Source organism: Aphelocoma coerulescens, chromosome 2 (assembly GCF_041296385.1).
Source record: "Aphelocoma coerulescens isolate FSJ_1873_10779 chromosome 2, UR_Acoe_1.0, whole genome shotgun sequence".
In the NCBI taxonomy this organism is placed as follows: domain Eukaryota; kingdom Metazoa; phylum Chordata; class Aves; order Passeriformes; family Corvidae; genus Aphelocoma; species Aphelocoma coerulescens.
This window is the reverse complement of record NC_091015.1, coordinates 3,853,571-3,871,015: the sequence shown is the minus strand read 5'-3', so window position 1 is coordinate 3,871,015 and position 17,445 is coordinate 3,853,571. Positions and strand designations below refer to the sequence as shown.

At 44.2% G+C, this 17,445-nt stretch overlaps 1 protein-coding gene across 1 annotated transcript in view; it reads right to left on the bottom strand.

Annotated features, from left to right (window-relative positions):
• CRHR2 (corticotropin releasing hormone receptor 2) overlaps positions 1 to 12,161 on the bottom strand; it is a 108,367-nt gene extending 96,206 nt beyond the window's left edge. The window contains exons 1-2 of the mRNA XM_069006300.1: positions 11,724 to 12,161; positions 11,463 to 11,582 (exon numbers count right to left, since the gene is read on the bottom strand). Coding sequence (XP_068862401.1) covers positions 11,463 to 11,582; positions 11,724 to 11,841 — 238 coding nt within the window. The 5' untranslated portion in view covers positions 11,842 to 12,161. The remainder of the gene's footprint in view (positions 1 to 11,462; positions 11,583 to 11,723) is intronic.
• Between the last annotated feature and the right edge of the window lie 5,284 nt (positions 12,162 to 17,445).

Here is a 17,445-nt window from a genome sequence, read left to right as displayed (position 1 = left end):
TGATTGTCACTGAAGTAACATGGCAACTAGACAAAGGTCAGTGCCCCGTGAGTATCACTCTACTCCCCTAAAAGCAAGCAAAGGATGAACTAAACTATTTTAATGGTGCAGAAAAACGATGTATCAACAGGTAAACGGAATCTAAACGAGAGCCTGAGACGACTCTCACTCTGTTGCACACCTGGTAACACAAGTTCTTCATATAAAAAACACCATCCCTAAGTCACAGGTGACCATGAAAAACAAACAGTTGGTGACAGAGGCCACAAAAGGATCCATTTGAGATTTGTAGGGATATCACAGAACTACAGAAATGCTGGGTTAGAAGGAGCAGGAGAGTTCATCTAGTCCAAATTGCAACATCATATTGCCACACCAGGTTTATTTTCACCAGGCAAAGCCAGAGCTTCTTCAGCTCTGCGCTTGAAATCCCTAGAAATGCTCAGTTTCAAGAAGGAAGTGATAAAATCCCAGTGCAGTTTTCAAAGCGACTCATGAATCTAAAGACTCACACACACACATAACTGACCTACCGCAGAAAAATCAATTTCTTTCCCTGAGATTTCAGGAGGTGAATTTTAGCTCAGGTGCACCAGAAGCTGAGTGCACACACAGTTGATTTTCATCTGGTCCCAGAGCATCAGTGATTCATTCACATCTACCTCATTCGTGCCTCTTTCTGTCCCTGCTCAGGGACTGGGAAAATGAGAATGGGGTTGGATAAAGAGCCTAGAAGAGATAGTGCACTGGAGACAGACAGGAGACAGGCAGAAATGTGACCAGTCCAAGAAGTGATGAAAAAATAACCCCTCCAGATTCTCTCGAAGCCCTGTAGTTACAGTGAGTGTGGTCAGGTGCTCATCTGTAATCCCAGGAACTCAGCCACGGATTTGCAGCTGAGATCTAACAGAGAATCAGTAAAATAGGAATCTCTGGGAAAGACTTTGCACCTGTTTGCTGAAAAATCCAGCTATTGATTAGCAGAATTCTAGTTTCAGGAGAGCTTTTTACATATTCCCAGGATAAACTGATTCACTCTGCTGTGATGTCTGTGCTCTTCTGACACACTCCCCTCACTGGGTCAGCTCAGAGACCCTTCATTCCTCCTCAGCATCCACAGAGGGAATAAACCAAAGGGCTCACAGGGAATAAAATTGCTGTTATTACTGTTGATGGATTTTTTTTTTCCCCAGGAGAAACATGCAGTGAACACAGGAGAGATGAAGGGATTAAAAACAGAATAGGATGAAAAAAATAAATAAATCCACACTGAGAATGGGTTTGTAGGTGGACAAGGATGACTTAACTACGTGAAAAGACCTTTGTGGGGGTTTTTTAGCTCTCCCCAAAAAGGAATAAGAAGCAGCAAAATCCAGTATTCTATTGCTACAGCCTCTCCCTGGAACTGGGCAATGCAGTGAACCACCACAGCTGCACTTGGATTTATCCCTGTCCCTTTTGAGACAGGCTTGGAAACAGAAAGCAGATCCAAGTGGGACTTTGTTCCCTCACTTTCACACAAAACAAAAGCTGCCTGATTTTTGGGCTGCACAAGAGGCTTCCTGAGTCCCAGGCAGCTCTGGTGGAAATGTGCATCTTCAGACAGGCCAAATGAGAGGGAGAGATTTGGTAATTAATGACATAGGGGCAAGTGGGTGAGTTTATACACCAGATTTATGTGGAGTGGGAAATTCAGAAGTTTGGATTAGATGGCCAAAATTACCCAAAATGTGGGTCTGTGGGATCCTGTCTTTCTTTAATACAAAGTGTTCTCAGTTAAGAATGAGAGGGGTTTTCTCTGCAAAGGCCTTGTGAGCTGGTGATGGGGTCACTGTCCCCACACAGTCCCACTCCCCCAGACAGGTGCACTCCTGTCCAAATCCCTGCAGTCCCACACAAGGTGTCACCATCCATATCCTGAAAAGAAAAATAAGACCTTGAAGAAAAAGACCTTCCTAAATCAGGGGTCTCTCTCTCCCCCAGACCTCCTGGAACAGAAAAAATTCCCTCCAGGAGGAACCTGTGAGGAGCTTTCTCTGGGAGAACACTGGGAAATCTCTCTGAAGGGTCCTGCTTCTCACTGACCCCTTCGTTTCCAGCCTCTTACTCTGCTGTCTTGCAAAGGAATAGGGTGTCCCCCCTTACGAATCCTAGAAATCCATTTCCAGCAACCAAACTCCTGTTTTCCACACTGGTTCCCACACAGAGATTGGAGTTTTCATGTTCAAGTGTGCTAAGATCAGCCCAGAAACAACAATCTTAGAAATTCTTCTGCTTCCAAACTCTGCATCCGCTCCTCCAGTTGCAAAGAAGGAATCAATGTGGAGCCTGGAGATTCTGTAACAAGTCCTGACTGCTCATCGTGTACTCTGAAATACACAAATGCTGATGTTTCAGGGATTACTGGCATAATTTAGCAATTCTTAAGTTTGATAAAAATTCTTAGAAATGAGAAAAAGAATCCCCAGGAAGTCACATCTAAGTTTAGTTAAAATGGTGATGATGCACTAGCAAAGTAATTTCCTATTTTCTGTATTTGTCTCATTTCCATAACACATTTTCTGGTTTCCAAAGCTCTGTTTGCTCCCTGGCTGCCTGAGGAGGATGCAGCTCCTCTGCATTAATTCTTCTGTCACAGCATGGTCAGTGCTTTCCAAACACCAGGGGTTTGGGACAATACAACCACATTGGGAAAGGTTCTTCCTTCTTCTGTTTTCCCAGGGAAAACTCTTCATGAGACTTGAGGTTTTGCTGTTTTTTTTTTTTTTTTAATACTAAGTTTCTATTCCTATAATTTGCTTCAAACTATTGCTTCTCCCTGCACAAGTCTCATATGGAGCAGCATCTGGCCCTCTGTTATTCCCAGCACTGCAGAGAAAGGAGTCAGCATAAAGCAATCTGAGTTTTATTGATTTTATGAATTTGTCCCAAGAGCTACCAATTATGAACTCCAAGAATAACATCTGAGGGGAATGAAAACCGCACTGCAAAAAAAAAAAAAAGAAAATATCTACTAAAAATCCATTGCCCTCCAATTTCCATGGGAAACCTTATTTTTCATCCACTTCTCAGGCAGCTAAGAATGGCTGTTCTAATCTGGGTGTCAAGTCTGGATGTTGGGGTCCAAAACTGAACAGGAGATTCCCTTTCCCAGGACAGCAAACCTTGGGCAAAGCCTTGAATGACTGTAAGAGCTGGAGAATTTTATTTGGATGAGGATGCAGCTTGAAGTTCTGTTCCTCCAAGCCACAAAAGTTGCACAGATTCACCATTATATGAACAGCAAAGAGACTTCCATGTCATGGCAGAGCACAGAGGGAAACCTAAAGAACCTAAATGTGACTAATTTAACTGACTTAATTGTTCTGCAGAACAGGAGCAACAGGCAGGTCACAGCTGAGGTGATATTGCCCCACTGTTAACACACCTGTGAGTTATTCCTGTCAAGTGGGAGCACCTGGAGCAGCTGAGGGAAAATCCAACAGCTCATGTCAGGGGCAGCACCCAGGCAGGAGAGATCAGATGGATGCAAAGGCAAGCAGTGCAGTGATGAACACAGTGTGTCCAGCCAGGAGCAATCCTGCCTCAACCAAGGGCAGGTTCTTGTTGGCTGCTGAAGCTCCTTCGATAGATTTGTTTCACCCCTGAATGGCTCCACATCCTCACCACAACCCTCACCTGCCTGGGAACAAAGCTCAGCACTGCCCTTCCCTCAGCCTCTCGGAGCAGCCCTGGTGAAAGCAGGCACCACGCACCCTCAGGCAGTGACCTGCTCTCCGCTAACACCCCACAGGAGACACGGGATCCCTCCCAGAACACCCCACAGAAGAGGGGACACGGGATCCCTCCCAGAACACCCCACAGAATAGGGGACACGGGATCCCTCCCAGAACACCCCACAGAAGAGGGGACACGGGATCCCTCCCAGAACACCCCACAGAAGAGGGGACACGGGATCCCTCCCAGAACATCCCTCCCCGATGTGTCCTTGTCCCTGCTTCCCCTCAGGAAGGCTCTTTTGCCATGCAGCAGGGTGGGAACAGCTCCGTCCCGGAGCAAGCCCAGGGTCGCCCTCCAGGCATCCATCCATCCATCCATCCATCCATCCATCCATCCATCCATCCATCCATCCCCCGCAGGTGGCTGGGAGCAGCCGCCGGGGACACTCGCTTTACCTGCACTCTAAGTGACACCCTGTGGCTGGCAGGCGGAATGGCGGGTGGCCATTCCCTCGGTGGCACTGGCCCCGAGGTTCTGTGACAACAAACAGAGTCTGGAACCCACCGAGCCACAGGGAATCTCAGGTGCTCCACGACGGGCGAGAACAGCCCCATTCCACCTTCACGGCCTCACCTCAGCCTCTCACGGCTTGTCTGGATGGAAAATGGGTCATAAGGCACAGTAAAATGAGAAATCCCCATCCACGAGAGAGTTCCCACGCTGGATGCAGCTGGGTGGGATTTCTCCTCTCATTCTGATATGGTGAGATGAGGATTTGTAAGATATTTAATTCTTTCCCTTCCCCATCTACTCCTGAGCCATTCCCTCTTCCTCCCCAGCTTCAGAAGCACACGATTTTGCAAGTATCATCTAATTCCAAACTTGTGGAAAGAAACGGACTTCAGTCCATCTGTTTGCCAGCTGGCAGTCACTGCCAGCTTAGACAACAGCAAGTTCCAGAGAAGTGGATGGGGCAGCTGCCTCAGGGAAGGAAAGACTCACAAAGAAGCCTCCAAAATAATGTGGGCAACCCATTGTTTGCTGACCCTCCCGAAGGCCCAAGATTAAAAGCCCTCTCCAAGACGTGCCATTGCTCAGGTCTGACTGACTTTGGTGGGGAATCAGGAAGGTTTGGTGCAGAATGGCAGCTGCAGTTCCAGTTCTGGTAAAGTGGGGGTGAAGTTTGCCTCAAAAGTCAAGCTTAAACTGAAGAGAACACAAATCAGGTACAACAGGACCATAGCAAAGCCACCTCATTAACTTATCAGCAAAGAACAAAAGTACTAATCAGTGTTTAATTGGCTGGAGAAAAGGTCCTTGAATGTTGACTGAAGGAACATTAACAATCTCCTCATTTTAGTACAGCAATTAACTTGTGTTCTGTGCTTAATGAAGAAATCACATGTTTTACACGATGACAGTAGTGGGAGCAAGAAAAATGGATTCTTTTCATTCCTCCTTGTAAATATTTTTTTCCAACACTCCAACATTCCATTATTTTTCTTCCAAACTGCAAAATCAGAGCCATCTCGTACCACAAATTATACTTCACAAAGGAAAGAAAAAAAAGAAGAAAAACTTGAGGGGAACCAAGTGAAGCCTCTCCCATCTGTGCATGACTGAAATCCAGAGCCTCCCACTGTATCTGTGGAAGATGTGTGTATTTGTGTATTTGTGTTTCTCTTGCAAAACCAGCAAGAGAAAATGCACAAAAATGGTTGAAATATTAATCTGGATACAGAGCTATTGGAGACAAGCTGACCTAATCAGCTGCAGATTTGATCTCCTCAGAGAGAACCTTTACGAGCTTAAAAATAATGTTTTATTTCCTCCCCCAGAATTCCAGTTCAGGACTTCTTTTTTTCCACTGTCGTGTTTGTTTCATTTCTCATCAGTCCCTTCCTTTAACTTTCATGTACTCTTTACTTCCTAGCTGAAAATATTGCGTTTTACCCCCCAGCATGGCTAATATATGGCTACTGCAAGGCTGCAGACGTTTTTTAACCAAAAAAAAAGTCTTTTTCTAGTGGCTCCATAACTAAAATTGACTACAAAACATTTATTTTTATCCCAAATCCCCTGTCATTAAACAGTGGGATAAAAGCCTTCTGGACATCCAGCAAGGTTACAGAAGACAGATGAGATGAGAATAGTTTTAGGGTTTCATAGTAATTTTTCTGAGTCTGGAAACACACATGCATGCCCGTGATGGGCATTTTATTTCTCTCCAGTAATGATGGAAGGCCACCAGAATTTAAGGGTTCTCTGTCTTTTACAGCAGGACTTTGCTTTCAAAAATGTGGCCTTTAGAAATCAAGCCGGAAAATCCTCTGGGGAACAAGTCACGTGAATGTGATCAACAGAAGTGGTCAAGACACTAAAATACATGAAATAAAACACAAGTGAAAATGTTAACTGAGCCTCTAGGCCAGCCACTTATAAAAGTGCACATTTCTGTAATTATCAGGACAGGGTTTGCCCACAAAATACGAACAAGACTCTGACACCAATGATTTCCTAGCATGGCTCATGTTTTATATGCAGGCTGGAGTCACATCTCCAGAAGAACTTTGAACAACAATTAATCAGAAGGAAAAGCAGCAAAGGTTAGATGTCCATAAAAGGTTAGATGTCCATAAAAAAAAAGAATGGGGTTTTAACCTGTGCAAATTAGCTCTTTTAATAATCGAATCATCCCTTTAAACCCTTTCAAAAGAGGGGAAAAGCAAACCAGAAGAGCAATTAATTCACTTCTTCACCCTTCCCTCAGCACACAAAAGATTATTTCTCTGTGTTCAAGATGAGACAACCATGAGCTGCAGGAATTTTTCTCTCAGTGTGGAGCAAGCCCTGCTAACAGGTACAGGTGTGACCCGTGTGCCAGGGGCTCCTTCTCCCGTGCCCACCCACGGGAACAACAGCCCCGTTGCTAAGCCACCAACCCTCTCCAAAGCATTCCCACCTGGCAGCTGGTTGTAGGGCCAAGGAAAAGGTGGTGCACACCCCTCAGAACAAGAACGAACCAAGGCCCCATCAGGGCAAGGTTAGCAGCGATTCTGTGCCTGTTTTCAGCAGCACAGTCCCTGGAGAAGGTGAGTACGATGCTTTTCGTGATATCCAAAACACTCCTGTGAAGTGGCTATTTCAGTCAAAGAGCTTCCCTTCACTGAGAGAGAGAGAGAGAGAGGGGGGATTTGCAGGCAGGGAGTTGGAGCTACAGAGACCTTTTGTTCCTGTTGATCACAAAAGCAGTTTGATCTCAATCCCCAGGTGTGGGATCAGTTCAGCACAACGCACGCCCAGGGATGAATTCGGCTGCCTGAACACGGGCATTGGATCATTTGTCACTGAGCATCTGCAACACCTGTGTGGCCCAGGAGATAAAACACAAACCTACAACAAGGCTGGGCCCTCTGAAACAGGAACAAAATACCCCTGAGCATATCAAACAGCACTATCACTTCTGCAGGAGCTGCTGAGCTGAGCTGTACATTTAGGCTGAGCTCAGAAACTCCCTAGGCTTCACTCCTTCTGTCAATCAGAGCTCCACTGACTTGTGTTAGAGCTTAAATACTTAAATTAGCTGTTCATATTACTTGGAAACACCTAGATTTGTGTGTTTTGATCTGCAAGACCTTCCAATACCTCCAGCTCCTGCCTGCAGCCCAGAGCAAAGCGAGCAGCCCATGACGGACGGGTGTCACCACAGGACACCCCCTGCCACACCAGGTGTTTGAGGCAAACTCCAATCAGTTGAGGTTACAAAAGTCAACACCTTTTGTCCATCAGATGAACATTTAACCCTGGATTTTCCCCTTGCACAGGGAAATCTGTAGGGGAAGTGTTAATGTAATGTAGCCATACTTTAGCCTGTAACACGCTCTAAGTACGTGCTTGCATGACTGCTTTTTAGCAAGCAGCAAAACCAGACTCATTACAGGCCATTTGCTGAATTAATAACGCTTTAGGATATCCTAATAAGTGAATTAATATGTTTCCTAAAACAAGACTACAAGCTTCACACTGTCAAAGCACAAACACATCTAGAGGGCAGCAATGCTATTGTTATTTTCGCTAAATATAGAACCTGAGCAGAGACAAGTGCACAGTCACACACTGCACCAACACAGATTATTTTTTTCCTGTTTCTTTTAATTTTCTTTCCCCTTTGAGGATAATACATAAGCTTTGGTATAAAATTGCAACGTTTTAAGTGGATGGTACAATTTTCAGATCCTTGGTCAAAGAGCATTTTGCCCATATTCACAAATGATACTGCAGGGTAACCACAGCATGATTTGTCAATGTAATTTTATTTCCCAAATAAAGAGGGAGGAAAAAAACCCAGTATATCACCAAAATAACAAAGTGTCCAAGATGAAAAATCCTCACAGACTGACAGACTTTGTTTTACGGATGCAGCTGAAACTTATCTGAGTCACTCAGCAGCTCCCAGGAGACACAGAGAAACACAGACCCAGGCACAGAATCACCACGGGAATTTCTTGCAGTTAGGATGGGAATATTTTATGCAAACAGTTTATTCTAGCATGGCAAACAGAAGGGGAGTTTTCTAAGCACAAGTTCTTATTCTTAAGTGGTTTTTTTTGCCTCAAATGCTTTTTCATTAGATTTGCTGGCATTGGCAGGGTTTGTTAGCATTCCCCATCCGAGCTAGAGTGAACATCAAAGCATGAGAGGCGACAAGATGGACACAAAGCAGGGGAGGTGCATCCAAAGCCTTTGATGAGCTGATCTGTGGAGGAACCTGTGTGTCTGATTTTGTCTTGAATTCCACCCCTACATGCAAAGAGACTACAGTGAGGTGCAGAAATAGCCCCACGAGTACCAAAAGTTGGCCATGGATCAGTGTCTTGTGCTCCTCTGAGTTTTTCATAAGCTTTTCATACAGTTTGGGCACTTTCCAGTCTGGATTTGCCAGTGTCTACAACACAAAAGCTTTCCTTGACAGGGAGTGCAACTGAGTTCATTCCCTCCAGCTGACGAGCTGCTTTTAGGAAATTGGTGGGAAATTGGAATCTTTGAGAGCCTGATTTCTAAAACTGAAAAAGAAATCACTGAAACTGATCCAAAACTTTTACACGCTTTCAAATGATAAATATACTCACAGATACACAAAATACACTCTCAGATATACCAAATCAATGCAAGGAGAAGCTGTAGTTCCTACAAGGTGGCAGCTCACGAACATGGGATACTTGACAGTACAATAAACAGCTGAGTTACAACCTAGAGCTGGATAAGCTCTCAGTAGAAGAAAGGCAGTACAAGGTGCTTTTTCTAAATTGGTCTGATTTTGCTCTCAAAAAAACCCCCAAAACCAGTATAACAAGACATCATTTCTCCCTCTGCCTCATCAAAATGCAAAACAAAAGAGAACAAAACTTCATGTCCTAGGCTGAAATCTTATGTTGATTCAAGCCTTCTCCTATCAGACCTTCATTTTGAGCTGTATTATTCACCTCTGAGATTTGCAAGATCCATTTCCCATTCTTTAATCAGTTGTCTGTGCTTATTTTATCATCTGCACAGGGAACACAGCCCAGGTTTTCACCACAATGAGCCTCTGCACAAACGAGGCAGCCCACAAATCAACTCGGGGAAATCATGCAAGTGGTCAGAATGTGTCATTGTTTGGTTTTCCCAAATTCTGGATGTGTTCTGCATGTAGCAATTATATTTTTCAATGCCAAAAGAGATTGCACCTGTGTATTCAAACTTTAACCTGCTCTCCTACTGCTTTCCCAAGCTTTAATCATTAACTGCTACTTCCCAAGAGGCTACTGATTGAAAAAGTTGATCAGATTTTGATATAATCCTTCCCTCTGGTTTCTGCACTACAGCTTGGAGGAACTACACACATGGAACTGTCTAAGATAACTGGAGGTAGCTACTCACATTTTATGCTGAAAGGAGAAAAATATCCATTGCCTCAGAAAATAATGCTTCAGCATTTCAATAACATATTTCCATCAGTCTTTAATTAACATGCCATTGTTTTAAGAGCAGAGAATCTAAGAACTCTTATTAGCACTGCAATACAAGCATCAGCCACCAGTGAGAAGGAGAGGAGCAGGGAAGAACTTTAAATCAAGTCATTGATGAACTCGGAAAGCATCAACAGAGTTTATAAAAAACGAACTGGAGTATGCAGCATTTTTTTTTCCTTCCATACACAGGAAAAACATTTAAATTCTCTCCACTATGTTTGTGACAGGAGTCAGTCATAAGGCTTTTTTTTTTTTTTTGCTTCCTTTCCTCCTGTCTTTTGGAGAAACAAAAAACAGGCGGTAAAATATTGACATTCCCCACTAAAAAGAAAGAAAGAGAAAGAGAAAAAGGCAAAATTCTTTTAGGATCCATTCTGACATTTGCTCTTGCCTGAGCTGCCCTTAATTCTCAGAAATTTTCCTCTGGTCTCAACTGAGACTTGTCAAAGTAGTGAACTACCTGCTGTAATCAAAGCCAGCATTGCCCAGCCCATTTCAGGTTCCCACCTATTTTATTGCAAAGAACCCAGGTCTGAGCTTAGAGGGCTCAAGGATGATTTTGCAGTTCTCTGAGGCAACCTTTTACTCTGCTCAAAGTCTGGGGTGACAGAAGCTGGTCCCTAAACCTGGCAGAGGACTTTGTTTCACAGAGCAAATGCACCAAACTTTTGGCCAGTTATCTGACCATGACACCCAGAGCTGGGGAAAGAATGAATTCACCTTCTACAAGTTGAAAAATAAGACCTAAAATATCAGGGTGCTTCTTTTACAGGACTTAGGGAGAATTCTGGCCCCACAAGATTAACACTACCTGCAAATTAGACCACCAACACCCAAGCAACAGCTCAGAGTGAAACATGGAATGAAATATCCCTACAGTCAAAACCACACAGAAAAAAATGAGTGACAAACAAGTAGGTGCACATATTTGGAATGAATATGTTTAAAAACTCTTCATGAAAGGTCCAAAGAGTATTGACAGATAAGCAAAAGGAAATGAGTGCCTGGGTCCCACAGCCTGAATAATAAATTTGTAGTGAGTCATCGTGATTGTTTACCTTGAAGAATAAAACATCGAGGAGATTTCTAAGGAGCCCCCGTGCTCCCTTGCTTTGAATATTATTTGCCTCCTAATTTCCTCTCCTGTCCCCCTTGCAGAGCTGATGCAGCTCCAGCCTCAGCAGCCAGTCCCTGATGAAGTTGCTGAAACAGATTCCAGACCTCAGCCTTCTTTCTGTTTGTGAGATACAACTCCCAGCACGGTTTGAACCCCTGCTCACACAGCCAGCCTGGAAAAGGGACTGTCCTTTCAAAACACACTTTTTAGGTGTTAGGACTGAGTATTTCATGAGCCAAAGGATCTTTAATTATCCAGGTGGCTGAAGCACTGCTACAAACGCACTGAGCTGTACGTAGCACAAACACAAAGCGCAACATACCCTCCTCAGACTGCAGAGGATATTTTCTGCCCAGATCTCCCTAAATGTACTTCAGCAAAGAGGAAACAGTGTCCACAAGTCTGCGCTTTTGAGAAATCTGCATCATTCCAGGCAAGAAGTTTGAATATACAGGCTGGAATGTGGAGGAAATGTTGATTCCCAAGCAAGCCATTTTTTTTTTTCTTTTATTATTACTTTTTTTTTTTTTTCCTTAATGGAAATATATTTTGGGTGTCCCCAGGCGCCTTCTGAACACGAGATCTGCGGGAGAAGGCAAGGAGTTTGTACTTACTCGTGGTGTTGTATTTGATCCCATTGAAGAACTCCGGGCAGGGTCTCTCCACGAGTTCCCCCGCAGAGGTTCTGGGCCAGCAGGTCCCGATCTGATCCGTGGTGGCATTGCAGTACGGACCTGGGGTTAAAAAACGACACAGAAAGGGAAGAAGCAGCAGTTGAGAAAGCACAAAAGCCACCCACTTTGCATCACAAAACAAACCAAATCTCAGCACTTCCGAAGCTTTCCCCGAGCCCTGCACCAGGTAACATTTCCTACCATCAAAGCCCAGGAAAGGGATAGAGGAACTCTCTAAAAAAGTCTCGTGTAAACGATCCAGGAGGCTGCAGTTCACATCAAATTCTTCTAAGATGAACTGAGAGATGGTCACATCCATTATTCCCCCTGGAACTGCTGGACTGGATCAGGCTCCTTCACCCCTTTCTGGTTGTTTTGTTTGTTTTTTTTTTGTCCCCTCTTCTTTTTCCCTTTCTGGAGCCAAGCGAGCATCAAGCTGCGGGCACCCTGCAGTCTCGTGTGTGCGAGCCTCTCCTGCTCGCAGCGTGCTGACAACTTGGCTGAGAGTCTGCGTCTGCCTGTGCAGTTCAGCCCTCCGAGCTCTTCTTCCCTTTAAATCCAGCGGCTCGGGAGCCAATGGGATCGGGCTGAGCCCGGAGTGAGGGGCTCACGTCTCCTCGGTGTCCCTGGGCTCGCAGATGCCGCCTCACTTTGCCAGACCGCTATGCTGCTGCATCTCCTCCCTCTTCTTCTCCCTCTCCCTCCCTCTCTCTGACACACAGAGGCAGTTTTATTGTTAGCTCCAGGGATGAGCACTTTTGCAAAAATACTCGCTGCAAATTAAAGCCAGGGAGAACAGGAAAAGCCATCAAAGGAATATAACTCCTCGGGTTTTTTGTGCAGCAAAGTAATTCCTGCCTTTGCTGTGTGGAACTGAGGATGAGCAGGGATGCTTGGGCAGGGAGGGGGAAGGAGGGACCCAGTCCAGGAGCTGCAGTGCTGGATGCTGTGCAGGCCTTGAGAAAGAAGAGAAATAATAAAAGCAGGGATGAAGGAGATGATCTGAGAGAAGAGAGGCATTGGAATAAGGGAATCTGGAGTAATCACAGAATCACAGAAGGTTTGGGTTGATAGGGATCTTAAAGATCATCCAGTTCCTACCCCACTACCTTGGGCAGGGACATTTTCCAACAGACCAGGTTGCTACAAGCCCTGTCCAGCCTCGTCTGGGATAAAGAAATCTGGAATAATGACTCACAGAAGAGGCAGAGTGGGGAGAGTAGGGAAGGGCTGGGAACACAGCCGGGGAGAAGGCACAGAGGGAGCACATCCTTCAGCCACTCACACAGATGGGATGGGGTGGACAGTAGAGCAGGACAAGGCACTGAGAGCTGTGAAGCAAAGGATGGATCATTATGGGGACAAGGAAGAAAAGAAATGCCCCTCTCATTTTCCAGGGGTAGGAGAGAGCAAGGTTTTCAGAAAGGAGGAACACCCAGACTGACCAGGAGCAAGAGGAGGAACCTCTGAAGAAGGAAACCCTGGTGTGGGGAGAGAGGGAAGAGCAAAGGGCTTGACAAACTGAGGTCAATAGGGGACACGATGAGAAGGGTCTGGTGAAGGGCAAGGAGGAGAAGTCTGGAAGGAGCTGCCCAGAAGGCTGGCCATAATAAAATCAAAGCTCAGTAGAGTGGGAACTGGGTGAAGTTCCACACTCTGGGACGTGCTGGAGAGCAGCTCAGACCTCACCAGCCCTTCTGACTTGCTACATCATGCTATGAGGAAATCCCTAAAAAATAGTGTTGCTAAGGAGGATCATTAATGATCACAGATTCAGAAGGATTTTAGGAAGCAAACAGAAAACTGACTTGTAAGGAAGTACACCAAGATCAGTAGATATGGAAGTGGCAGAGAGGAATGCAGAAACAGAAGGCAAGGACAGCAAAGAAGCTCTGACAGACAGGAATGGATCCCAAAATGAAATTTTTACAGTCTGTTCACAGTTTTAGATTGGACGTGGTGCTGACACTGAGCTCAAAGCAGTGGTAAAGGACTTCCTTTAACATCTGTCTCCCACCCTGCAAAGGCCTGGACTTTCCCTTTATTCATATTAAAGATTGAAGGGCTTTATTCTTTACTTTTGAAGGACCGAAAGAATTGTGGCATCCAAAGAGAGGAAAAAGAAAAAATAACTGGGTTAGAACAACAAATAAATTCACAACATGCACAGAGGAGAGAACTAGCCAGGATGTTATTCTGCCATCTGGGAATCTGGAGATTTTAAAACATTTTCAGATTGCAATGGCAGAGAGGGGAGGAGTGCCACTGTGGTTTTGGGATAAGTATTTTTATTTGGAATATGTAAAAACCCACAAGAATAACAAGTGCACTAACTCTCTAGACACTGTGATATTCTGAGGCAAGTGAATGCATCTCTTTGCTTCTCTCTCTGGAGCCTTGATCTCCTTCCCAAGTGAATGTTCCCAAAACTGCAGCCCTTCTTGAGAAATCTCAATGGCAACAAATTAACCCTCTCCAACACCACCTGATCTTTGTGCCATGCACCTCTAACCCCAAAAAGCAGGAGAGATCAGTCATGTAACGTGACCACCACCAACCTACTGGTTGGCTTTGAACAGGGCTTTGAGGAGAAAACCCTTCTTCTTGAACTTTTAAGAGCGAGGGATAAAGGGTGCTCTAAACTTTCTTTTCTCCTTCCTGACAGTGCAGTTGAGCTCATAAAACTCCTTTCTGCTCCTCAAGCAGAGCCTCTCAGCGGTGGCTTTGAGACCTCACAGGACAGCATCTGAAGGTAGCCAGCGGCACCACCCAAGCCCAGTGGCCACTCCCACACAGGCAGGACTGAGCAGTCAGCAGGACACTGGTCCAGGATGTTGTAAATTTATTTTTTTTTTCTGCTTCTGCTGCCTCTCTGCAGGAGAAAAATCACACAGCCCAGCCAAAAGTCTTCATTTCTCACCTACTGTCTGCCCTGTCTATTTTTTCACATTGTTTGTTCAGCACACTGGAATCAAAATCCTGGTTGGAGGCTTTGGGCACTGGAGTTTCCTGAATTTTTTGAGGAATGCATCACTTCATAAATTACAAAAAAGAATGACAGTTTCAAAAAAAGTAACTACTTTTAAATTTGGTAAATGTTTCACGTTCCTAAATGCTGGCCTGTTTTCCAGCATAAACACTTGAAGATTTTTCAAAGATGGTTCAAATATTACAGAGTTGAACACTAAGCTGGATTTCATTTCAATTCTGTTCTTTATAGTGGTTAACACCTGAAACAATAGCCCTGAATTAAACTAAATATTTTTTCAGGATTAGGAGAATGATTTCTTCATTTAAGTGAGAAGAGCTAGAAAATCTTCAGTCTAAACTGATTTCCATGTTTTCAGTTCAAACTTTAGAAAACCAGAAGCAGTACGCATTGTACAGATAATCCTGTTGTGTTCCATATATTTAGTAATCAAAAAAACCCACTTAAAAATAAATATAGAGGGGATGAAGGAATTGCTTAGGAGTAAGTCTGAATAAGGAAAGTAATTTATTGTTCCCCAGTCCACAAATCAGCACCATTCTTTAATAATCCCAGTTCTACTGTAACCTCTTGATGAAAAACTACTTTTGCAGCTATCCCTGGGTACAATTAACCACTTCATCAAAGCTTCCCTCTGACTGGATCTAGTCAAACCCTGACTGTGTTAGTTGGACTCACTTGATGTGGAAAGGTTGTTCTTTATGCAAGAAGCAAATTCAATTCAATGAAAGATTGACAGAAATCCTGCAGCTGCTGACACTGCTGCTTCTCTGCCGATGCCATGGTGCACGAGACAAATCAGACCTTGTCAGGCAGCAGGCAGCAGAGATCTGCCTTAGGAATTCCTCAGCATCCCAAGAAAGCTGGCATTTGGTGCTTGGCAGGCAGAAAAACTTTGCCAGCTTCAAAGCAGGCTTGTGCTGCTATTCACTGGTTGGTTTGGGTGCATGTGCAAGGTTCTGGAAGTGAACAAGACAGACAAATAAAGCTGTCTGCACTCACACAGCTCAGTAAGACCCTTTTAAGAGGACATGTTAAAAGGTCACCTACAGTTCTTCTGGGAAAGGAACGAGCTCTGCTCATAAACGGCAATGGAAACCTCTGTATGGCAGCCCTCACACCACTGTTACACAGCTGCTTTCTTAATCTACAACCCACTCCAAGCCACAGCTGATGGAATTAGCCAGAGCACAGCTTTTAGTTTGCCCCACTAGCAGTGAGTAACAAGGATGAGCTCTGCTTATGCAGCAGCACCAAAGCCCTATGCAAACTCAAACAGCCACTGTGTATGTTTGAGAATGGTGGAAGGAGCTCCAGAACCCTCTCACTTCTCAGATATTCAATCTACACAAAATCAAGAGACCACTGTGTATTTCAAGACCCAGGATGAATATTGAGGGGAGGAAAAAAAAAAGCAAAAAGGAAATAAAAAAGACCAGTTCTCTCCTCATTTCCCTTCTTCAGAGGAAGAAAAGCTATTGTATTCAGCCTCCTGTCCCACCACAGAGACAGTTTTATCACTCATGTTCTCTGTCTGACAATGTGAAGAGCTCCTGCTCTCCAGGCACAGCAGTCACCCCTCTGTTCTGCTTTGTAACACAAGGCTCAGGGTAGGAAATGCACATCATCCATCAAACAACCTGGTGACACCAATGTCCTCTATACCCCAGTGCCAGTGGCTTTCAGGAATTTTACCTCATCAGTGTGGAAGTGTCACACAGAGTCACGGTCCCAGTGTTGGCTCTTTAGGTCTCTTCCTCCTAACCCAGGTGTATATATCTATATCTATATCTATATCTATATCTATATCTATATCTATATCTATATCTATATCTATATCTATATCATCTATATCACATCCAGACTCATCACCTAATGTATAAACTGGTCTGTTAGCTCAGTCATGGATCTGTTACTTCTAAATATGAGGAGGGTTTCAAATGGCACAGGAAATTTTTTCTCATCTCCTTTTTCTCTCTGGAAAATGTCCCCCAGTAATCCCCCAGTATTATTGAAATGTCCTTCCAGCATCTGACTTTCAGATTACTGGGACTCTTCAGCCTGGTAAGGAATGCAAGGCTTTGAGGAAAGTACAGCTTTACCAAAGTGGCTTCTGGACCACAAAGCTCAAGGCCCTCCTTCTCAACCTGCACTGCAAAACTGCTCTGACAGCACTTTTCAAATGCAGTGACAACGTGACCATTATCTGGTAGAATAGTTATCTTCCCTTCCCATTCCAGGTATGTAAATGCAATTTTCAGAGTGGGAACACGTTCAGACCACAGGGAGCAACGTAATTCAAGCAGCAAGAGATTGAGGACAGCTTAAAGATCTCCACAGACAGCTCTAGAACTGCCATGGGAATGTCATATATGGCTGATTTCTCTGCCACACCACACTGTGGCTCCTCACAATGAATTTCACTCTGCTCCAGGAGTAGACTGCTGGAGAAAACCCCTTCTCAAACTGAGGACTACACTTTTACTCAAAATCTGGTCCTTTCTGCATGTACTTGAGACCTACACTGAACATGCAGAGTTGAAAACTGCTGTATGTGGAGAGGAAGATCAGACACAGATAAACAGAGATCTTTGTTTCAGCTGATTGACTCATTTGTTAGAAACAGGAGACATCCTTTATTGCTAGAAATGAAGTATGACTCTACTGAGCAAAGATAAAATGAATAAATGCAGGTCTGTGGTGATGAGTCTTTGCAGCTACATCAATACCAGAAAATATTTACTGGGGGTGTAAAAAGATCCAACAGCATAAATAATAAATGGCTGCAAGCCATTTATTATTTAGGCTGTCAAATCAATATATTTCAATATAACATCAATATATTTGTTTTGGCACATTAATACATTGTCATTCACTTCAGCTATAAAACCTGCATGAGTGAATCATGTTACATGAGACAAATGATGAGACACT